This window comes from Panthera pardus, unplaced genomic scaffold (assembly GCF_024362965.1).
Source record: "Panthera pardus isolate Hobbes unplaced genomic scaffold, ASM2436296v1 HiC_scaffold_25, whole genome shotgun sequence".
NCBI lineage: Eukaryota > Metazoa > Chordata > Mammalia > Carnivora > Felidae > Panthera > Panthera pardus.
Window position 1 is genome coordinate 10722713 of NW_026526821.1, and position 23188 is coordinate 10745900.

General features: G+C 48.7%; 2 protein-coding genes and 1 long non-coding RNA gene across 17 annotated transcripts in view; 1 reads left to right on the forward strand and 2 right to left on the reverse strand.

The window, feature by feature from the left end:
* NFATC2 (nuclear factor of activated T cells 2) overlaps window positions 1-11091 on the forward strand; it is a 157673-nt gene extending 146582 nt beyond the window's left edge. For 4 of the 5 annotated variants that reach the window (XM_019458136.2, XM_019458137.2, XM_019458134.2 and 1 more), the window contains exon 10: window positions 8135-11091. In XM_019458136.2, the coding sequence (XP_019313681.1) occupies window positions 8135-8190 (56 nt within the window). In that variant the 3' untranslated portion in view covers window positions 8191-11091. Of the gene's footprint in view, window positions 1-1151; window positions 1240-8134 lie in introns of all 5 variants that reach the window. The other variant, XM_019458135.2, reaches the window with a different exon arrangement.
* Window positions 462-8139, reverse strand: LOC109272265 (uncharacterized). 10 transcript variants are annotated; one of them, XR_008417687.1, is made up of 7 exons: window positions 6924-8139; window positions 3406-6352; window positions 2941-3067; window positions 2149-2272; window positions 1894-2063; window positions 1536-1619; window positions 462-828 (listed from the first exon to the last, which is right to left on the reverse strand). XR_008417687.1 is itself a non-coding variant. In XM_053890132.1 (6 exons), the coding sequence occupies exons 1-6, from the start codon at window positions 3416-3418 to the stop codon at window positions 645-647; spliced, it is 678 nt and encodes a 225-aa protein (XP_053746107.1). In that variant the 5' UTR covers window positions 3419-3541; the 3' UTR covers window positions 462-644. The 10 variants fall into 10 exon arrangements, 1 of the variants encoding a protein (XP_053746107.1); XR_002082365.2 differs by having other exon boundaries at window positions 3406-6517; XR_002082372.2 differs by having other exon boundaries at window positions 6493-8139.
* On the reverse strand, window positions 9110-12720 carry LOC109272267 (uncharacterized). 2 transcript variants are annotated; one of them, XR_008417690.1, is made up of 2 exons: window positions 11165-12720; window positions 9110-10930 (listed from the first exon to the last, which is right to left on the reverse strand). It is a non-coding gene; the product is annotated as an uncharacterized LOC109272267 (long non-coding RNA). The 2 variants fall into 2 exon arrangements; XR_008417689.1 differs by having other exon boundaries at window positions 11146-12720.
* Between the last annotated feature and the right edge of the window lie 10468 nt (window positions 12721-23188).

The window sequence follows — 23188 nt, forward strand, 5'->3', positions numbered from 1 at the left end:
CAGTGAGGAAACTGCTGGTGGGGCCACGGCCACCCGGAATTTGGGGGAGTGGATGGTTTTGCTTCGGGAGGTGGCCTGAAATGCAGGGTCCAAACTGTTCACAGCAACTGCCCGGGAGGAGCTGGTTATTTTCTGCTGTGCCTACTAGCCCCAACCCAGCCAACCCGAATGGAGCCCAGTCTGGGGGAGTTCAGGCCCGTTAACTACAGACCTGCCGGAAAGCTCTCATTATTTGAGGGTTCTCCACCTTGAAGGGGAGATTTCCGGGAGTCCGTGCCTCGCCTCTGAAAGAGCATCCTGGTTTGCCCAACGATGCTGATAAAGCTACAGCTGGTAAAAGTTGGATCCCTCCCTGTAAGAAATTCATCCCAGAAAACATTTCTAAGTGCAGGCAAAACGGACCCTGGCCTTTTACTCTGGCACTTTTTAAAGGGGATTAAGAGAACAAGGGATTGGAAAACTGCTGTAGAGGGGGAGTTTATTGCTTGTAATGTACACTCATCACCACCCCCTTTTAAGGGCCCTCCGTGTGCTGACTGGGCAGGAGCTATAAAAATAGGAACTTTTTTTCACTGTCAACCAAAAAAAAAAAAACAGGAAGAAAATGTGCAGTCTTATGAATTTGCATGCGCACTGAGGTTCTATCACTTGTAAGAAGGAAACGGGTCAAATTTAGCACGGAGAAAAGCCTGAAGGAGGGTTACGTTTGAATCGATTCCTGGTGTAATTCTGACGTTCTCTGCTGCAGAAGCTAGCGTGTACGTTTTTCTCTCTTCAGTCGGCCCTGATTCGCAGCTCCGTGGCCTGCAGGAGGCAGGGCTGTTTTGTCTAGCTTAGAAAAAACAAAACAAAACACCATCACCTCGCTGCTGCCCTTTGATCTCAGGGACCCTCATTTCTTGGCACTAAGTCCCTCCTCTCAGTGACTACTACACTGGTTTGGGGTTAATTCCGGCACAGTGGTTTTAAGAGGATACAGAATGTGGGCTTAAACTACAGTCAGAGGGTTCAATTCTGTCCTGGGTTCTGAGTTGGCCCTAGGTGAAGAGCTACCCATTAAACGGATGATATTAACGTGAGTTCGGAGTGTAATAGAGGTCAAAGGTGATTTTTTTTTTCTTCTCAAAAATGATTTTGCCAATCTTTTTCAGAGCTGATAGACACACACCTTAGCTGGATACAAAACATATTATGAAACAGAATGACTGTGATCTTTGATCCGAGAAATCAAAGTCAAAGGTAATTGACCTCTTCTGCTTCTCCTTTTGTTTTCCAGCTGTGTGTTTCCTTAACCTGAATTACTTTTAGTAGAAGAAATCTTTTCCAACCGTCCTCACAGACGCCACTTCCTGCAGGCTAGCCCCCATCGCTCTGTAAGGGGACACCCCTGGGGTCCATCCCTGAGCTGGTCTGGGAGGCTGGAGCTCACGGATGGGGCGGGGAGGAGAGAGAGAGGAGGCCCTGGGAATTTGCATGTTCTCCCAGGGGCCCCATCACCCCCTCCCAGGAAGAGTATAGCAAGGCCCCCTTCCCACCTCTGAGAGTTCTGCTCCTGCACTGGACCAGCTCCTTTTTGGTTTTGTACATGTTGCTTGGTGTATCCAGTTAAGTAAGACTCTCTGCCTTGGGGAACGAGACAGGGAAGGTAGATCAGAAGCCCCGGGAAGCTGCTCTCGGAGGGTACTGTGCTTGGTCCAGGATAGAGCTGTGGTTTTCCCACTGAACTCGGCAGAGCCCCTGATGTAGCTTCAAGCACTGGACCTATACCTCAGTTGACTTTGGATTCTGGGCCTGCGTAGAAGAGCCTGGGAACTCACGCAGACTTGACAGCACAGGGGGCAGGACGCTCTGTGAATGTAGAGTCCCCCTGGGACGGTGAGGCTGTTGCTTTACCTTTCTGTGCCTCGGCTGTTTAGATGCTGTTGCTGTGACCGAATGCTGTGCACATGCCGATTCGATTCAGCACACGAAGTACACTGACCAGAAGTCAGCCGGCCGTGTTGTTGGTTACGTGCCTCCTGACATCTCCCTGGCTCATCGGGCTGTGGCTTTTGAAGGGTCCCCTGGTCAGATAAAGTAGGTTCATTCCATCAAGGCCAGGCCCAGAAGCTCATGGCGGCATCACACGGGCTTTGAAATTACACCTACGGTGTATGTCCATGTGGTTTTCTGTATGTACCTCTGAGCAGCTGTTCTGCCAGCTGTTCTGAAAACGCACCCAAATTCACTGCCAGCTGCCACGCCCATCAGCACACACAGTGGCCTGGACATTCTGGAGGGATGGGCTCTGCTGATAAGGGGTATTGGGTGGGGGCGTGTTTCTCTGGCACGTTCTCCAACAGCAACTATCAAACCCTTTCCACAAAGGCAACAATGCCGTCAGGGAACATTTGCTGAATACCAGGTGCCAGACTCCCTCCCGAGGGCTTCGGATCCGGGACTCAGGGTGACAAAAATGCAGCTAAAATGTCAGTGTGGACAGTGTAAACCACTTCTCAGAGTCCTGAAGGGGCCTTTTTAAAGCGTGTTTCTTCCCTCCCTGGTATTAGCACTTGGCAATGCTTCTGACCTTACAGGGGCCTGGGAACTTCGGCAAGCTGGCTCTGATGTCCAGGGCCCCTGGGGGATTTACTATCCTGTACCTCTCAGACCCCACCCAAGGCTTTGGGCTTCAGGCCTGTCGAGGGTTTTTTTTTTGTCTTTTTCGCTGAGTCTAAAGTCTGGCCTGGCCCATCTGGAAAGCTCTTCACTGTTCCCCCAGAGCACACAGAGGTGGCTGGAAAGTTCCTGAGCCAGCAAAAAGCAGAGCGAAAAAGAGTTTTGTTCTTAGAGGACAGATCATTTCAGTTTTGAGATCGGCGTCCCAGGAGAAGGGCCAAGGGCCACCTTGCCTGCTCAGCCCTTTTCCACATGCTAATGGGGAAGAGGCTGGGTGCTCACCCTCAGCTGTCCCAGCAGCTTTACCTCACGGCAGTTGGGACAGAATCACCCAGAGCGCACGTCACGGGCTTCCTGGTCCAGCCTCCTTGCCCCAAGCATGGGTCTCGAGAGGAGATTCGGCAAAGCCCTGCGGGATGAAGAAGGGTAGTGAGTGGACCCTGCCCCTATCCTGGCTCTTAGACTCTCTGGCCTAGAGAATGCAGCCTCCCCCCTTCCTGTCCAAGCTCGAGGAGTGTCTTTCTGGCTGTGGCCTTTGTGGCTGGCCCCCAGACTCTTGTGGGCACTCACACGATCTAACCAGATTTGAGAAAACATGCTTGAGGCTTCGGGGAGAGAAACAGGAGGGGAGTCTCTCCACTCCTTCCTGTTGTTGCTTTTTCGGGGAATTAAGTTCCAAAGTCAGCAATTAAGGGGAAAAGGCCCAGAGTCAAAGTTACCCTTGACGGGCTTTTAAATTACACCTACCGTGTATATCCATGTGGTTTTCTACGTCCACCTCTGAGCAGCTGTGCTGCAAGGTAAAGTTTGAGAACCTCTGTCTGAGCTCAGCTGAATGAAAGTCAGTATTGCAGGTGTCTGGCCCTTCAAGTGAATCGTAGCATTCCTAGGGCAGAGTGGGATGCTAAGAGAAATCCAAGTGTGTAGACATAAACACCTAGGGTTGTTTGAGGAACAGCACAAGTAAGAGGCATTGGCTTTATTCCCCTCCCCCCCTAAAAAAAAAAAGTAGGTGAAAAGACACTGCTCTGCCGTGGTATATACTAGGGGCTGGTACACTAAGTCTCACACCAGTTGGCAATTGGCCTGTTCAGATCTGGCCCCCGGTCTGTTGTGGCGAATAAAGTTTTATTGGCACACAGCCATGTCCGTTTGCTCACATACTGTCTATGGCTGCTTTCACACCACAGGGCAGAGCTGGGTAGTTGAGTAGGGGGCCCAGAGCACTGCAAATATTTTTGTCTGGCCCTTTACAGAAGAAGTTTGATGATCCCTCATATTCTTTTTATGCCAACAGCCCTTTATTAGAAGGGTTTTATTTTTATTCTCTCTGCCTGATTTTTCCAGAGTTTTAAAGAGAAAAATATATAATTATAATATACTTACATCTGTCGATCTTTTCCTTTCTGGTTTCAGCCTTAGGTGTCAGGCTTAGAAATCACCCTGAGGTTGTACACGTTCATCAATGTTTTCATCGCGGCGCCTCGCGCTAGGGGTGATAAAAGGTCAGGGCTGCCTGTGGTAGAGGCGACACCATTAGCCTCAACTCTGTTCTGTGAAAGTGATACTCAATGACCGCCTTAACCACTCAGCATATGGCCTTCTCTGCTGTTAACTTCGCAGAGGCTGCCCTCGCCTTTTCCTGACACACACACACACACACACGACACTGAGGACGCCAGGACCATGGAAAAAAACATGATGACTTCTGCACTTAATAGCACGGTCTCATCAATTGTGTAGCCATCTAGGGTTCAGGCTAATACATGGGCCTTGAGTTCAAATCGCAATTCCATCACCTGGTATGGCAGGGGACTGCCTATCTCCAACTATGAGGCGAGGCTTGTATTGCTAGGTTTGGCGTAAGAAAAACTTTGCATTTATTACAGTGCGTGGCACGCAGTCAGCCTTCAATAAATGCGAATGGCTTATATTCTTTTGTAGAGAAAAGGTTCCAGACAAGTAACACATTGGCAACCCATTTGTCAATTGGAGGGCAGAGGAAAGACAGCTTCCCCAAACCAAGCGACCTAGGCTGTGGTGTGGGATATCTGTGGGGGGCTGAGATGCATACATTAGGTACCTGCTGTATGCATGGCACCCTGAGGACACAGGAAACTCAGATAACCTGGCCTAGGAGGTTGCAAGCAAAGCATTGTGAGAATTCGCTATTTGCTTCTGGAGGAAGTGAGGGCCCGAGGGTAGGTAGGAGTGGGAGACAGCTTCCGTGCAAAGGTGGCGTTGGGACGAGGAGAGGGGCTGTTGGAGAAAATGCGTGTGGCCCAGTTTGGGAAGAGGTGGGAGGAAAGATACAAAAGTTGGCTTAGGATAGATGCTCAAAGCATTTACTGACTGGATGGAACGCAGAAGGCTGATACACAACCGTGTTTCAGCACTCAGAGTGGGGACGAAGCCCAGAGCTGTCTGTGGGACCTGAGGCTACCTACCACTTGAGGAGAAAAAGGAAGCTCAGAAGGGCGTCACTGAGCACTTCCCGAAGCCCTGTTTAAAAGCTGAGGATTCCGTGGGGGAACAAGAACATAAAGCAGGAGCTGGTAAACTGCCTGGAACCGATACCTGGAGGAGACTGGGCAGGACTGGGGGGATGCAGTGCAGAGCAGGAGAGGGAGCAGAGCCTTGAATGGAGGAGTGAGGAGAAAGGGGCTGCCGGGCTACTCTACCAGCAGAGTGCAGGTAAAAGCCTGCGTGGCCGGCGAGGGAAGCAGGGGGCACCCAGAGCGGGGTTTTTGCGTAAGGGAGACCTTAAGCAGGTAGAGCTGCAGAGGGAGACGAGAGCTGGAGAAGGAGGTGCGGCAGGGCTGAGGCAGGAGCCCCCCCCCATCCAGCACAGAAGCCGGGGGAGGACCCAGGGAGAGGTTGCATGGTGGGCATCAGGGAACCGGTTTGAATACTTGTGGCTGCAGAGGGGAGACCTCCCTGCAGACAGGAGACCCGGCTCTGGAGCAGACACCCTCCACGTCTTGGGCTCGAGGTCCCCCAAGTTGGGGGGGGAGGGCCGGCGCTGCCCCTGCCAACACCCAGCTGGCACTCCTGCTCTAGAACTCTCTCCTTGCTCCCAGCCAGGGGAGCCAGCCCTGAGGTTTCAGCAAGAGAAGGTTCCTCTAGCCAGAGAGGTTCCTGCGGGGTTTGAGTGGGCCTCACTTCGGGGCCTGGGCCCACAGCCGCCCCCTCGCCACCCCCAACCACATGAAGGTCTAAGTGCACGCTGTCCGGAGTTTTCCAGACGCGACTATTAGCATCTCCCTGACTCTAGCTTCCAGGAAGCGGGCAGAGCGTCTCTGTGCTTGAACACGGCGCCTACCTTCCATCCCCTGCCCCGGCCCCAGCCCCTGCCTTCTGAGGAGGGGGAGCGACCCTTTAGTGAGGGCCGTGGTGCCAACATGGCTGCCTACCAGATATTTTTAGAAAGCCGAGGCTGTGGAAAGTTTCCATTAAGGATCGACTCTTCTGGTTTCCTAGATTGAGAAAACAGGAAGCCCTTCAGAATCCGGGCTTTGAAAAGCTTCCCATGAAGCTGCACTGACCCCACCTCCCTCCCCCTGGCATTCTGCTCCCCCTGTGGCTCCCTGCCTGCCTCACAAAGGGCTCTCAGCTTACCAGGCCCGGGCAGGGTTCACAGAAGGGTGGGCTGGGTTCCTGCTTTAGGGCCCCTGGGAGTCAGCTCAGCCAGTACCTGGTATACAGTAAGTGCCCGGTCAACAACGTTGGTTTGCTGAATGTGAATTCATCCTCTGAGCTATTAATGGATCCGCGGCCACGTTTTGCTGTGCTAATACTATGCACGTGTACCTCCGTAGGTATAACATCTCATACCTAATGTGCCCCATGCTGTGAACACCTGCCAGACACGGGGCACTGTGACAAGTCCATTGCTTGCAGGATCTTATCCAAGCTCCTCTAGGACCCTAGAAGGGAGGTGACGTTTTTAGACCCGATTTACAGATGGGGAGACTGAGGCAAATTCAAGTAAGGAGGCAGCAGAGAAGGGATGCTAACCCGAACTCCCACCTCGCACGTGCTTTCAGCACATACCTGAAGAACAGGGAGCGGTGCCTCAATAGTTTCTAGCACAAAACGAAGCCCACCGAGGCGAAGCAGTCATTCAGAGTCTGACCCCGAGCCTGGGGGTGTGGGGAGTGGAGCCAGCCGCTACGGAACACCATTTGCCAGGCGGGCGCCAGGAGCAGGCATGGGCCTCAGTGCCTACCGGGGACTAAGCCGTACACGTCGTGGGTTCCGCTTACCAGAGGGGAAAACCGAGGCACAGAGAGGTAGAGTCACGCCGCTACCAGTGGAGTGAGGGAGCCCAAGGCCAAGCGTGCCTTTTCCAGCTCAAGGGCAGTTGGCTTTTTTGGGAAAGTTTTGCGCTTTCCCTGGGGCTCGCAGACTCGTCCACGCAGGGGTCTTCTGGGAAGAGCATGCTGGACCTAGGAGGGCTCCGCTTGAGCGTGGGGTGGGGGGGCTTGGAGCAAATCTCAACAGAAACAGAAAATAAGCAGGGAGGATTACAGTAAGGTAATCAAAGACGAAACCCACGAAGAGGACTGCGGGAGGAGGCTGGGGAGGGGAGATTAAGTACCTTCGAAGGCACCCAACAGGGGTCTCCCTCCTCTCCCCTCTCCTCCTGCCCCTGGGACCAGTCGACCCATCCCACTGCACAGGCGAGGGCGCACACAGCCCTCGGGTTTGTGCACACCCCCTGCCTCGGATCTGGGCTGCTGCAGAGAGCAACTTTTTACCAAGAAAGTTTTTTTTCTTTTTTTGCCAGATCCCCATTCTAAGACCTTCCTGCCTTGCTTACAGAGACAGGGGCCCTGGATAAGGAGGCCGAGATGGGAGAAGAGAACCAGCTTCTTGATGTCAGGGGCCGGCATTACATTCCTGGTTCCCTTCTGGGGGAGGGGGTGACCGAATTTTCCAGAGCCCCTCGGACGGAGGACACTTCCCTAGCATGGGTGGCAGGGGCGGGGGGAAGGGTAAGGCCAGAATTTCTGGTTGTGCTGAGAGAGATGTCGTCTACACTGATGGCTACTCTCAGTGGTATCTCCATCTACTCTCTTTTGAAAAGTCTCTTTTGAGAACTGAATGCTTTGTGGGTCAACTATGGTTTAGTCTCGTAGTAGGTATTTTCCAGATGCTGTAATAACAGAAGGAGTGTGGTAGTCAGCAGAGAGCCTGAACATACTTAGATCCTGCCCTAGGGCCCAGCTCAATTTCTGCCACGATTTTTTAAAGTTCCCTTCACAAACACATCCGTAGCACAAAATATTACTGTCCAGGAGAACAGAAAAAGCACAGGAAGGCATTTCTTACGTTACAAATTGTCCAACGTATTATCGGAGAGAACAAAAGCGTGGTTTGTTTAAAGGTTCTAGAAAGCTAATCCAACCCGTGTTGTTGGTGCCCTCTCACTCGCCCCTCCTCTCTCTCTCCCTCTTTCTCTTTTCTTTTGTAGTTAATGAAATTATCAGGAAGGAGTTTTCAGGACCTCCCGCCAGAAACCAGACGTAGAAGATGCCATTAGCAAGCCACCTTCCGTATCTGACCCCTCGGAGCCTTCCGCTGCCTCTCACCTTCTGTTCTCTTTCCTGTACATCTCCTGGCCCGGAGGCCACACGCGGGACCATGTTCTGGCAAAAAGCTGACCCTCGATTGAGGAGCTCGCCACCTCTCTGTGTAAACACCAGGGAGAACGCTCTGCCTTTTTGATTTTTGTTTTAAATCCCAAAGAGCATCTCGGTTGACTTTCATGGTGTCCTTAAGTGCCTGCTGACCAAAAAAACCACATTCTGCACAAGACAGCACGCCGCGACAGCCCCGAGAACCGACTGACCGGGGCTCAGGGCGTGGGCTGGGGTGGGGGGTGGAAGATGTGGGCCGTGTCATTAAACCCCAGCCCTGCGTTCATTTTTCCAGGAAAAGGAGTTTTCAAACAGCAACCAAGGGAACGTGACCCAAGAGTCTGGCTTATGGGCTGAAGAAAAACGGAAGCCGGACCGTCATCCTTAGGGATCGCCTGTTCCTGGCCACGGTTGGGCCACAGCGAAAGCCTTACTTTGAGTTTTCTCATTCTGAAGCACAAGTGGCCCCTAACAAGATGGCCTGTTAAAACTCGGCGTTAAGTTATGACACGTGTACACGTTATTTTTTTTTCCTCTGCTTCAAAAAGCTGGCTGGAGGGTGGGGCTCGCTCCAGGCCAGCAGTTCCTCACCCCTGCAGCGGGCGGTCGGACTCGAGCAGGGACCGCAGCTGCAGTGTTAACACCTCCGCACCCCTGCAACCTAATGGCTTTCTGCTGGTCTCGCTTGCTTTCTTCCTAACGGCCAGAGTGCTTTTTTTCCCCCGTAAACTAGCAAGGAACAACAATCTCAGGCATGTGCATTGAATTTTGAGAAGGAATTGAAGAGGAGCTAAAACCACCAAAAAAAAAAAAAAAAGTGAAGGTATTTTGGTTAAATTGTGAGAAATGGCAATGAGCAGGCCTAAGCGTTTCTTTTTCTAAGTGGGTTCCCCCGTGAGAAGGGCAGCGTTCCTTCTGGCCTCGACTCCACGTGGGACGCCATCGCAGGCTGTGGCCCCCAAAGTTCATTGGTGATCTTTACCTGAAGCCCTTTCAAGCATCCCTCGGTCCCCAAGACCTGTCTGCATTAGCCGCCTGCATCCACATCGAAGAGAACCAGCCCACGGGCAGTCCGCAGTTGGACAGAGCTCTGCCCGGACCGCTTGTATGGTGATTGGCCCCCAAATTCTGTCTCCACTGCGCACATCGAGCCCTCATGAGCCTGCCTCCTCTGGTGCAGTTTCTGCAAACACAGAAAACTCTTGAGTCCTCCGCAGGGGTGGGTTCTCATCACCCAGATGCGTTCCTGTTTGCATTTACCGTGGACACCCCGGGACGAGCCAGGGATTCGTTTTCGGCCATTCGGTTTCTTCCCCCGTAATCAAAGACAGAATGCAGAGGTCCCGGCGCTCTTCGAAAGGCTCTGCTTCGTGATTTCTCAGATCTGCTAGGGAGAAGCGTAGGAAGAGAATCCTGGCCGTTGAGGTCTCCCTGTGGCATTTACAAGTCCTGGCTTCCTAGTCAAGGTCATCCGGAGGTTAAACCTTCCCAACAGCTCTGCCAGGAACGTGAGGCTTGGTGACCACAGCCCGGTGGGTCTGGTGCTCCAGAGAGTGGACAGAACGCCCAGGGTGTGACCTTTTAATCGAGGCCTAGCATTTGTTTTCCCCCTAACAACCGGGGACCTCTCTTGCACCAACCCCAAGCACAAAGTTTAGCAAAACCTCTTTTACGCAAATTGCCGCGGGGCTCCTGGGCTGTGAAATTCTTCCTAATTCACGAAAAGTTTCCTTACACCAGCAGCTTTACCCAAAGCATCTCTCCAGCAATATTGGACTTCGCTGGGACAGAGTTAGTGTTTGGTGAGAGATCTGTTCTCACTTGACCTGGCTAGGAACCATTTCCCTTTTTTTTTTCTTTGCACATGAGGGATATTGGCCTTCCTCAGTTATCTGAATGTTTTACCCAAGTGCCTTCCTGCTATTATAGCAAAGTCGCTCTGCTTCATTGTGCCTGGATGGGGCGAACAAGGGCTAACGCGTTTTCCATCAATCTTCTAGGTTAGTGAAAAGGGCCTCCTGCTAGTTCCAACTCTTGCACGAACCTGTGCACGTACGTGTGTGTGTATAACGCACGCACAAGCTTTTTCTGAGACCACCTAGGCTGGCTATTAGAGGAAGCCCTTTCATAAACAACTCTACCAAATAGCGAAGGAAAGAGAAGCAAAAAGCATTAGTTTTGAGACATAAACAGGCGAGAGAATGTGTATTAGGAACCGACAGCTAGCGAGAAAGTTTGGTCAGTAACAAATGCCAGGAGGAGATTTTGCCAAGAGGAATTGCTCACAAAATATTTTCAGTCTGGGAAGAGGCAATAGGATCCTCTACAGAGAAGGAGAAAGTAAGGATGTCTAAGTGGGAAAGGTGTGTGTGTTGCACGTGTGAGAAGGATCTCAGGTGGAGGTTTGCACTTGCTACATCCAAGGTAATGTAAATATGTAGCATTGCTAACAGGAATCTACGGTGTTGCTGAATGTAGTATATTTCCAGAGTTTGCAAGTCTTCCTGTATGTACAAAAAATACTGCTGCCTGATAATATATAATAGCAACCCAAAGTAGTAGGTTATTAAATTTTATTTTCTTACCTGTATTTTTATGCTTTTTATCTGTCCCGAAAATATCACACACCCCTGTTGGAATTAGAAAATATTTATAAATGGTTGAAATCTCTTGCAAGTGTCTCTTTTTACATATGCTGAGGATTTCCGCCTCCCCCCCCCCACCCCGAGAAAGGATGTATCCTTGAAAATTTGTGAATCGTGCTAGCAAAAACACAAAACAAAAATACAAACCCCCCCCCCCCCACAACCCCACCCCCCCAAAAAAGCCCTACGAAACTACCCACCTCAGAGTTTATCAGTCACCTGAGTCTTAGAAGAAAGCATCTTTGGAGAAAGAAGGGGGATGGCTTTGTGGAAAAAGGAACCATCTGTTGCCAGAGAGGACACGGACTTCACCTCTGAGCCTGCGTCTGGTCACGGAGGAGAACGGTCTTGTAAAGTGTTTAGATCCCCCAAAGAAGTGGCCTAGTAGGTGACCGTGAGTTAAAAACAAAACCGCCTGTGTGGGAACGGGATTCTGAAAGACTTCGCAAAGTTCACAGAACCCTGGGTGCAGGCTACCGTTTACAGAGCTGACCAAATCCCGCTAGGTAACCCCTGTACGCATTATCCAAAGGACATGCAGAGTTTTCCAGCATAGACACACCCTAGATGAATCCGGATGGTTCCTTCGAAAAACTGGAAAGGACTGACGGGGCCTTTCTCGTTTACATCCAGTAGCCAAGACGTCGGTCTCAGGAAGTCCGTCTTGGCCAGCGTGGGAGCTGCAACATTTAGATTGGAAGCAGATATGTTCTGGTTGTCACAACAGACTAAAGGGAGGCTGAACGTGTTTGTTTTCATGTCAAAAAACGCTTCCCAAGTGCTTTCTTTTCACAATTGAAAGACCGTCAGAGGTCCGGCTAACAATTTTGTTCACGTTTACAGGAGGCATGGGGGTTGGGACATTCCTGACAAGGTCCGGCATCCATTTTTTTTTTTTTTGGAGGGATGACCCTTTAGCAGGTACCCAACACATCCTAACCACCAGTCTTCCAAGCCCAGGGCTTAGGCCTTAAACCTCATGGAGCCAAACCAGCCAATGCACGGGTTTTCCTGCATTCCAGCTAAATGCTTAAGTGTCACAAAGGACTGTGATTGCAAACATCAGTTTCCCTCCGCTGTCGGGAGTACCTTCGGTTATAGCCAACGTCACCACGTTAACTCAGTTTGTTTAAAAACAAACGTCTCTGTGATTGGTGAGCTGGAGATGGTCCCTAAGCGAGCCCCTCTGAAAAGGAGACGGGATGTTGGGTGTTGGAAAAAAACGTTTAACACCCTGCCTTCATGCAGCTGTCAGCAGCCCAAACACCTGCCCCGTCCCGGGTCGGATGCATCGGAAGCAAAGGATACATTTTCCATTAGGGCCCGGGCTTTCAGCACTGCCCTTGGGACAAGTTTAGACCCTGAGCACCTTGTCAAAGAACCTCCCTTACCCCCATTGCCTCTACAGCCCTCAGAGGGGAGAAAATGTTGACCATGCCTTAAGTAGTTCTCCAACAAACAATTCTCTCCAACAGGGTGGTGCTGGAAGGCTTAGGTTTTAAAAATCCTGACTGTTAAGGAAGTTTGAATACATCACATTCCTATGCAAAATGTTTTTAATCTCCAGTTTAATGTAGTTTATTTTTGCTATATGTAAAGTATTTTTATACGGCTTATATCGTGATAGTTTAGCAATAAAACAGCTGAAAGCAGTGAGTGCTTTGGTGTATCTTTTCTTCTCTAGAGATGCTGCTCAAATTTGCCTTTTACACTTTGAGTTCATACAGGGACCTTTTCTGTGGGTACAGATGCCCCGTATAGGTTTAATCCTGGTCTCAGCCCCAGGGGCTCAGAACCCACTTGCCCAAAGCGGCAGCGTCAGGAAGTCAGCCTGGCTTTGTCCACTTCTCTCCCTGCTCCCATCATGGTAGCTCTGCCATAATCGGTCTTTAAACCTGTTTAGAAGGGCATCTAGGTAAAGAGGAGGTCTAATGTCCACCCTGGGCCAGCTCACAGAGGGTTTCAGAGCATTCACAGACAGCTGGGCTGAGCTGGCCACTTGAAAGGAAAAGCAATTCTTTGAACATTTTACACAATTTAAAAGCGAAAAGTGTCTTTTACCAAACCCACAAAGAGAATAAATACTAGAACTTTCCAGCTGGCTTCCTCCTGACAACAGCTTTCCATCCCCCACCCCCACCCCCCTTATAGCTAAAGCACCTAAGAGTTTGGAAGTGATTGCTGTTTAGTCTTAATGTTGCTCAAACTTCACCCACTGGTCAGCTCTACCCTGGTCAGGATCCCTGCCCCGGGCCCTGTGCTTCAGGACCCCTCTCCCAATACCACCACTTTGCCTTTGGAATGCCTTCTTGGGGACTTTCCAAGCCCCACTTCCAGTGCCTGGAACCAACAGTACCATATGGGTGGGGTGTCCCAAGCACATACAGGGTCCCGCATGGGTTCTGGCTACTGGAAGTGCCTCCCCGTGGTCCCCTCTGGTGGCCGGGACCAGCTGGTTCCCATTTCTCCCCTTTAGAGCATAAGGTTGGCCAGATGCCCCAAAGAGCTCCAGAACCCACACCTATAGGATCCGAGCTGGCTTCTAGAAGAGCTTCCTGGTGAACGGTTTGTTCCTGAGGACCAGCACAGTAGTTTAGTTTTAATTTTTTTGTGGGATCATGTGAAATTGGGTCACCAGAATGGTGCTGGAATATTGATTTGAGGCAGTCTGAAATTGCTTGTGTACGCAGGATCCCCACGGAAATAATTTGCCCAGGCCCACACACTCTACGGGCAATCCTGCCCCTTACAGTTTTGGCTGTAGCTGTTGTAAAACCGGTTTTGTTTCAATGAACATTCTGAAAATTTGATGCTGCTTTTCCTGGCTAGAAACCCAGAATCCTCTCAAGCAGAGGAGAAGGAGAAAACTATACAGCCATTTAAAAAATAAGTCTGTGTTCTATGTTTATAGCTGAGCCACACTGGGTAAACCAAGTCAACCTGTGCCTCAGTTTCCCCAGATGTAAAAGGTGCAGAAGAATAGTCCCTGCCTCATAGGCATTGTGTACTTAACAATAATTATTAGCTATTGATACAACGTCCCATCAACTGGCAAATTTAAGAATCACCCAAAGGTGGACCCCATCTTCCCATTATCAGGAACGAAGCATTCCGAGCTCTGACAACAGGTCTTGGACTTTTCACACTAAGTTGTTAAAGCCAAAAACTTGAGCTCATCCAGTTCCCAAAGCCTGAAACAAAAGGAAAACACAAGGGGCATCTCGTTTCTCTGCACTGGGGCGACTTGGCCAGTCTGTGAACATCTCTTACCACATGCAACAGCATGGTGTAGTTTTGTACTAAGGAGTAAAAATACGACACTGGTTTAGTAACAAGTGGGAATTGAAGAAATAAGATTTACAAGAACAAGTGAAATGCTGACTATAACATTTCCAGGTTCACAGATTGGAAGGAAACGGATGTCTTGGCAGGAGCAGGCTGAATATGAAATAATCCTGAGAAGGAGGCATAACCACAGGGACCATTAAGAAATGAAAGCCAGACTTCCAGGGAAGGTGGAGGAGTAGGAGGACCCTAAGCTCACATTGCCCCACAGATACAACTAGGTAACAGACACATCAGTGTAAATAACCCAGAAAATGACACAAAGGCTGGAAGAACAGTCTTTCCACAGCTAAAGGTAGATGAGAGGCCACAAAGAGTGTAGGAAGGGCAGAGACACAGTTGGGAGCTAAACAGACCTGTGGGACTGCCCACTGGAAGGACACTGCAGGTTGCAGAGAGGGGAGAGAAATACACTCTTACACTGGGAAGCCCACATGCGAAAGACAAATCCCCATAACATTTGGCCGTGAAAACCAAAGGGGCCAAATTTCAGTTCTTACAATCAGTGGGGCTTAAAACCAGAACTTTAAAAATCAACTTGCTCTGGGGTGCCTGGGTGGCTCAGCCGGTGAAGTATCTGACTTCGGCTCAGGTCACGATCTTGTGGTTCGTGAGTTTGAGCCCCGTGTCGGGCTCTATGCTGACCTTTCGGAGCCTGGAGCCTGCTTCGGATTCTGTGTCTCCCTCTCTCTCTGCCCCTCCCCCGCTCATTCTCGCATACTCTCGCTCTCAAAAATAAACAAATTTTTTTAAATTAACATGCTCTGAGAGAGTTGGGAGGGAGAGAGGAAACTGCACCTCTGCTCTTAAAGAAACAGCACAATAAAAAACCCGGGAAATAAATATAGAAGCAGCAGTTTGAAACTCCTCTGTGGCCTACAGGAAGAAGAAGATTTGTTTACTAATCTATCTCAGAGCTGGTGCTGGAGGGGCAGGGATCGACGGGACACTTCTCTAGGAGCAAAGGAGGTGTCAGGTGCCACTTCCCTCCCCATGCCCCCCTCCCAGCCTAGACACCCATGGGAAACAGCAAGGCCGCAACGATCGCTACCTAACTTGCTAACAGTGTGCTCTGCCCCTGTGTTCTCCTGTGGACACGACCCCTCCACCAGGCCTCTGCCCCAGGTCTCCTCCCATAGCAGACTCCTGCAAACCTTGCTAATATCAGGCTTCCTGCCCCCCCCCCACGTCTGTGGGTCTGCCCCCTCCAACTCAGCCTGCCGCTGTTGGGGGCTACAGGTCCCCTCCCACTGGTGGGGACCTTGCTGGCACTGCGTGTGCATTGCTCCCACCTTCTCTTGCAATTTGCTGCTACTATGTCTCCAGCAAACACCTGGCCTAATTCAACTCCAGCCCAAGGTGGCCTCAGACCGGCCCACTAACAACGTAGGTACCAAATTCAGCCCACAACAGGCAAAAAGAGCTAGTTTGGATGACTGGACTGAAGGCAAAGTGGCTCTGTGACAATAGGGCACATGCAACACACACAGGAGACACTGCTCAGGCACCAAGCTCAGGCGAACAGGGAGCACTGTGCTTCGGGACCTCTTCTTCATAAGGCCACTACTTTCAAGAGCAGGAGACATAGCTGACTTTCCTGACACACAGAAATAGACACAGAGAGTTAGACAAAAAGAGGGGACAGAGGAATAGGTCCCGAATGAAAGAACAAGACAATCACAGCAAGAAAGCTAAACACAATGGAGATAAGTAATATGCCTGATAGAGAATTTAAAGTAATGGTCAAAAAGATACTGACTGGACTTGAGAAAAGAGTGGAGGACCTCAGTGAGAATCTTAACTGGGAGACAGAAAACAAAGAACCAGAGACAAAGAACTCAATAGCTGAAATGAAAAAGACTCTAGAAGGAATAAATAATAGACTAGAGGAAGCAGAGGAATGGATCAGTGACCTGAAAGAGTCATGGAAGGCAATCAAGCTGAACAGGAGAGAGAAAAATAATAATAAATGAGAATAGGTTTAGGGAACTCAGGAACACCATCAAGTGTCATAACATTTGCATTACAGGAATCCCAGAAGAAGGAAAGAGAGGAAAGGGGGCAGAATTTGAAGAAGTAATAGCTGAAAACTTCCCAAATCTGAGGAAGGAAACAGAAATCCAAAACATAGGAGAAACAGAGAGCCCCCAACAAAATCAACTCAAAGAGATCCACACCAAGACATATAGCAATTCAAATGGCAAAAAGTAGTGATAGAGAATTTTCAAAGCAGCAAAAAACAGTTATATACAAGGGAAACCTCATAAGGCTATCAGCAGATTTTTCAGCAGAAACCTTGCAAGCCAGAAGGGAGTGGCATGATATATTCAAAGTGCTGAAAGGGAAAAAATCACCAGCCACGAACACTCTATCCAGCAAGGCTATCATTCACAATTGAAGGAGACGTAAAGAGTTTCCCAGGCCAACAAAAGTTAGAGGAATTCATGACCCCTAAAGCAACCCTACAAGAAATGTTAAAGGGGACTCTGAGTAGAAAAGAAAAACCGTAAGTATGAGTAAGAAAAGTAGGAAACACAGAAGCAGTAAAATTAAGTAGATCTCTAAAAACCAGGGGATTCATGAAATAAAAGGACATAATGTATGACACCATATACCTAAAATGTGTGAGAGAGGAATATAGGTAAATAAAGAGTTCAAACTTAAGTGACTGTCAACTTAATATAGACTGCTCTATAAGAAAATGTAAAATACAAACCTAATGGTAACCACAAGTCAAAAATTAGTAATAGAAATGCAAAAAACAAAAAGAATCCAACTATATCACTAAAGAAAATCAGCAAACTATCAGAGAAGAGAGCAAAAGAAGGAATAGAGAAGAACTACAAAAAACAACCATAAAGCAAGGAATAAAATGGCAATAAATACACACCTATTAATAACTACTTTGAATGTAAATGGACTAAATGTTCCAAAAGACACAGTGCGACAGAGTGGATAAGAAAGAAAGACCCATCTATATGCTGCCCAGAAGAGACTCCTGTCAGACCTAAAAACATGCAGATTGAAAGTGATGGGATGGAAAAGCATTCATCATGCAAATGGAAGTGAAAAGCTGAGGTAGCCACACTTATATCAGACAAAAGAGACTTTAAAACAATGACTTTAATAAGAAACAAAGGACACTATATAATCATAAAAGGAGTAATCCAACAAGATATAACAATTTTAAATATGTATCTGACATGGGAGTGCCCAAAGACAATAAAGCAGCTAATAACAACCATAAAGTAATTGAAAGTAATACACTAATAATAGGGGACTTTAACACCCCGTTTACAACCATGGATAGATTATCCAAACAGAAAGTCAACAAGGAAATAGTTTTGAATGACACATTGGACAGGTGGATCTAACAGGTCTATTCAGAACATTCCATTCTAAACAGCAGAATACACATTCTTTTCAAGTGCATATGGAACATTCTCCAGAATAGATAACATATTAGGCCACAAAACAAGTCTCAACAAATTTGAAAAGATCAAAGTCATACCAGACATCTTTTCTGACCACAATGCTATGAAACTGGAAATCAACCGCAAGAAAAAATCTGGAAAAAACCCACAAATACATGGAGGTTAAGTTCATGCTGCTAAACAATGAATGGGTCAACCAAGGAATCAAGGAGGAAATCAAAGAATGCACGGAGACAAATGAAAAGGAAACCACATGGACCAGTATCTTTGGGATGCAGCAAAGGCTGTTCTAGGAGGGAAGTTTATAGCAATATTGGGCTACCTCAAGAAGCAAGAAAAATCTCAAATAAACAACTTAACCTTAGACTTAAAGGAGCTAGAAAAAGAACAGGGGCACCTGGGTGGCTCAGTGGGTTGAGCCTCTGACTTGATTTTGGCTCTCATGACCCGAGGGTCATGGGATCAAGCGCTGTGTCAGGCTCTGTGCTGAAAGTGGAGCCTAGGATTCTTTCTCCCTCCCTCTCCCTCTCCCTCCCTCCCTCTGCCTCTCCCTCTCCCTCCCTCCCTCTGCCTCTCCCTCTCCCTCCCTCCCTCTGCCTCTGCCTCTCCCTCCCTCCCTCTGCCTCTGCCTCTCCCTCTCCCTCTCCCTCCCTCTCCCTCTCCCTCCCTCTCCCTCCCTCCCTCTGCCTCTGCCTCTCCCTCTCCCTCCCTCTCCCTCCCTCCCTCCGCCTCTGCCTCCCTCCCTCCGCCTCTCCCTCCCTCCCTCCGCCTCTCCCTCCCTCCCTCCGCCTCTCCCTCCCTCCCTCCGCCTCTCCCTCCCTCCCTCTGCCTCTCCCTCTTTCTCTCCCTCTCCCCCTTTCTCCCTCTCCCCCTCTCCCCCTCTCTCCCTCTCCCCCTCTCTCCCTCTCCCCCCCTCCCCCTCTCTCCCCCTCCCTCCCCCTCCCCCTCTCTCCCCCTCCCTCCCCCTCCCCCTCTCTCCCTCTCTCTCCCCCTCTCTCCCTCTCCCTCTCTCTCCCCCTCCCCCTCTCTCTCTCCCTTTCTCTCTCTCCCTTTCTCTCTCTCCCTTTCTCTCTCTCCCTCTTTCTCTCTCTCTGCCCCATCCCTTGCTTATGCTCTCTCTCTTTCAAAAAAAAAAAAAAAAAAACATTAGAAGAAAGAAAATAATAAAGAATAGAGCAGAAATAAATGAAATAGAAACTAAAAAAAACACAATAGAGCAGATCAATGAAACCAGGAGCTGGTTCTTTGAAAAGATCAACAAAATAGAACCTTGAGCCAGACTCTTTTAAAACGAGAGAGAGAGAGAGAGAAAGAGAGAGAGAGAGAGAGAACGAACTCAAAAGCAGAAATGATGGAGAAAGAACCAACACCACAGAAATGCAAAAAAATTAGAAAATTATGAAAACTTATATGCCTACAAATTGGATAACCTAAAAGAAATGGATAAATTCCTAGAAACGTATCACCTCCCAAAACCAAATTGGGAAGAAACAGAAAATTTGAACATATAGCTACCAACAATGAAATTAAGTCTGTAATCAAAAAATTCCCGAGAAACAGAAGTCCAAGACCAAATGGTTGCATAGGCAAATTCCACCAAACTTCAAAGAAGAATACCTATTCTTGTCAAACCATTCCAAAAAAACAGAACAGAAAGGAAAGCTTCCAAATTCATCCTGAAGCCAGAATTACCCTGATACTGAAACCAGATAGACCCTCCAGAAAAAGAGAACCTTCTCTGATGAACCAGATGCAAAAACCCTCAACAAAACACTGGCAGAGCAAACCCAACAACACATTAAAAAAATCACTCACCATGATCAAGTGGTATTTGTTCCCGGGACAAAAGGGTGGGTTCAATATCTGCAAATCACTCAACATTTACATTGCATCAACAAGAGAAAGGATAAAAACCATATGACCATCGCAATCGATGCAGAAAAAGCACTTGACAAAATACAACATCCATTCATGATCAAAACCCTCAACAAAGCAGCTGTAGAGGGAACACACCTCAACATCATAAAGCCCTGGTATGAAAAACCCACGGCAAACATCATACTGAAGGGTGAAAAACCGAGTTTTTCCTCTCAGGTCAGCAACAAGACAAGGACGTCCACTCTCGCCACTTTTATTCAACACAGTGCTGGAGGTCCTAGCCACAGCAGTCGGACAAAAAGAAATAAAAGGCATCCAAATCACTAAGAAAAAAGCAAAAACTTTCACTATTTGCAGATGACATGATGCACGTACAGAAAACCCTAGAGTCCACCAAAAAACTACTAAAACTGAAACGGATTCAGTAAGGTCACAGAATACAAAATCAATATACAGATATCCACTGCATTTCTGCACACTAATAATGAGACAGCAGAAAGAGAAATTAAGAGAACAATCCTACTGACAATTGTACCAAAAATAAACTATTTAGGATTAAACTTAACCAAGGAGGTAAGAGACCTGTCCTCTGACAACAATAAAACGCTGATGAAAGAAACTGAAGAGGACGCAAATGAAAAGACATTCCATGGTCACGGACTGAAAGAACAAATTGTTAAAATGTCCATACTACCCAAAGCAATCTACACGCTTAACGTAATCTCTGTTAAAAACCAACAGTTTTCGTAGAACTAGAACAAATAATCCTAATACTCGTATGGACCACAGAAGACCCCAAATAGCCAAGGCAATCTTGAATAAGAAGATCAAAACTGGAGGCATCATAATCCCACCCTTCAAGATATGCTACAAAGCTGTAGTACTCAAAACAGTATGGCGCTGGCACAGAAACAGACGCATAGATCAATGGAACAGAATAGAGAGCTTGAGAATTAACCCGTGATTACACACGGTCAATCACTCTTCGACAAAGGAGGCAAGAATACGCAGTGGGGAAACGACCATCTCCTAAACAAACGGTGTTGGGAAAACCGAACAGCTACATGCAAAAGAAGGAAACTGGACCACTTTCTTATGCCACAGAGAAGTGGATCAACGACCAGAATGTGAGACCATAAAAATCCTAGAAGAAAGCACAGGCAGTAATTTCTCGGACATTGGCCACAAAAATGTCTCCTCAGAAATAAACATTAAGAAATCAAAAAAAAAAAAAAAAAAAAAAAAAAAAAAGGTGGGGAGAGTGCCTGGGTGGCTGAGTGGATGAAGCAACTGTCTTGGACTCAGGTCATGATCTGGCGGTTCGTGAGTTCGAGCCCCACATGGGGCTCTGTGCCCACAGCTCAGAGCCTGGAGCCCGCTTCAGATTCTGTCTCTCTCTCTCTGTCCCCTCCCCCACTCACACACTCTCGCTCTCAAAAATAAACATTAAAAAAAATTTAAAAAGGTGTCCTCAGGCAAGGGAAACAAAAGGAAGAATAAACTATCGGGACTACGTCAAAATAAAAAGTTTCTGGGGGAGGGGACAACATGGGGGCGAGGTAGGGGGATCCCTACTTCCCGTCTCTCAAACCAAGAAGGGCTGAAGCCAGAGGACTTGGAACCCCAAGAGTCTGGGAGGCAAAGAGGCGGAGTCTACCAGGGAGACACGGGGACAACCTGAGGGGCCACAGGTGGGCGATCGCCAACTGGGGGAGATAAAACGCACAGGCATGGAGGGGAGGGACCCCCTTCTGCGGGGAGACAAAGGGGAGAAAGGGCGGCCGGGGAAGCGGAGGGCTGTATCTGGACAAGAGAAAAGCCCCGGACCGGGAGGGAGAGGGATCCCATCTCTAGCTGCAGGGCTTTCTTTGGACTGGGGTCCACTGCCCTGTTCGCACACCTGGGGAGGAGGCGAGCCAGCCCGGGGTCCGGTGGTAGGTCAAGGGCGCGGTCTGCAGCAGGAGAAACCAGTCCCTTCCGCTCAAGTGCTGCGGGACAGGACCACACATCGGGCCGCACAGAGAGGGGCTTCCCCGGTGCGGGGGCGCACGGAGCGGGAGTTTAGGTCCCAGCCAAGCGCCGGGGCACAGGAGTCCGCGGGGCGAGACCGGCCGCCCCGTCTGCACCCGCCAACGGAGTCCACCAGGTCCGTGGAGAAGAGCCTGGAGGTCGCCATCTTTCTCCCCGCCCCCACCAAGGCGGGGCCCACAGCGGAGGCGGGACCGGCCACGCCAAGCCACGCCCCTCCGCTCAGGACCGCGTGTCTGTCTACTGGAGCGGGATAGACGCTGAGGAACCAGAGGGCCCCGTCCTCCAGACCAGCGCTGCTGCGTCCCTTGCCTGGGTTAATCCTAGGATGATTCTTATTTAGATATATTCTCCTTTCCTTTTCTCCTTCTCTCTTCCCTCCTCGAGGCTGGTTACTCTGGGTGTTGGCTTGTTTAAGCAGACATATTTAATCCATTCTCTTGCTACTTGTTCTACACCTCCTTCTTTCCTTTCCCTCTTTCTCTGGAATGATCAAGCCGTATAGTTTTTCTGTCTGGGTAACGTTATCTTCGTTTCTTCCCCCCCCCCCCCCCGCCCCCCCTTCCTTCTTTATTGTCCTTTCTCGCTCTCTGGATGAAGCCATTTAGTCTCTCTGCCTGGTCCATGTTTATTTTTTTCTTTTTCCCCCCACCCCCGTCCTTGCTCTCTTTGTATGTGCACCGCCTCCACCCTGTTGTTTACTTGGAGCTGCTGTTTCTGGTGTTTTGCCTTTGCATTGTTTTTTGGTTTTGCTTACTTGTTTGATTTGTCTATGTGTTTGCGTGTTTTTGTTTCCTATTTATCTGGGTTTTTTTTTTTTCCTTTCCAGGGCTACTTCAAGGAACAAATCAAAGCACACCTGGTGGAGGGTCCAAAACAACACTATGAGTAGGGAGATAAAATAACCAAAGTCGGGGGCACCTGCGTGGCTCAGTTAGTTAAGCGTCGGACTTCAGCTCAGGTCATGATCTCACAGTTTGTGGGTTCGAGCCCCACATCGGGCTCTGTGCTGACAGCTCAGAGCCTGGAGCCTGCTTCGGATTCTGTGTCTCCCTCTCTCTCTGACCCTCCCCCACTCATGCTCTGTCTCTCTCTGTCTCAAAGTCTCAAAAATAAATAAATGTTTTAAAAAAATTAAAAAAATAAATAAAACTCAGAAGGGATAGAAAACTAGCCAAAATAACAAAATGGAAGAATTCTCCTCAAAAGAAATTCCAGGAAGAAGTGACAGCTAAAGAATTGATCAAAACAGATATAAGCAACATAACTGAACAAGAATTTAGAAGAATAGTTTTAAGTTTTAATAGCTGGGCTTGAAAAAAGCATAGAAGACAGTAGAGAATCTACTGCTGCAGAGATCAAGGAACTAAAAAGTAGTCATGATGAATTTAAAAATGCTATAAACAAGGTGCAAAATAACATGGAGGTGGCCACAGCGCAGACTGAAGAGGCAAAGGGGGAGAATAGGTGAATTCGAAGATAAAATTATGGAAAAAGAGGAAGCTGAGAAAAAGCTTTAAAAAAAATCCAGGACCACGAGGGGAGAATTAGAGAACTA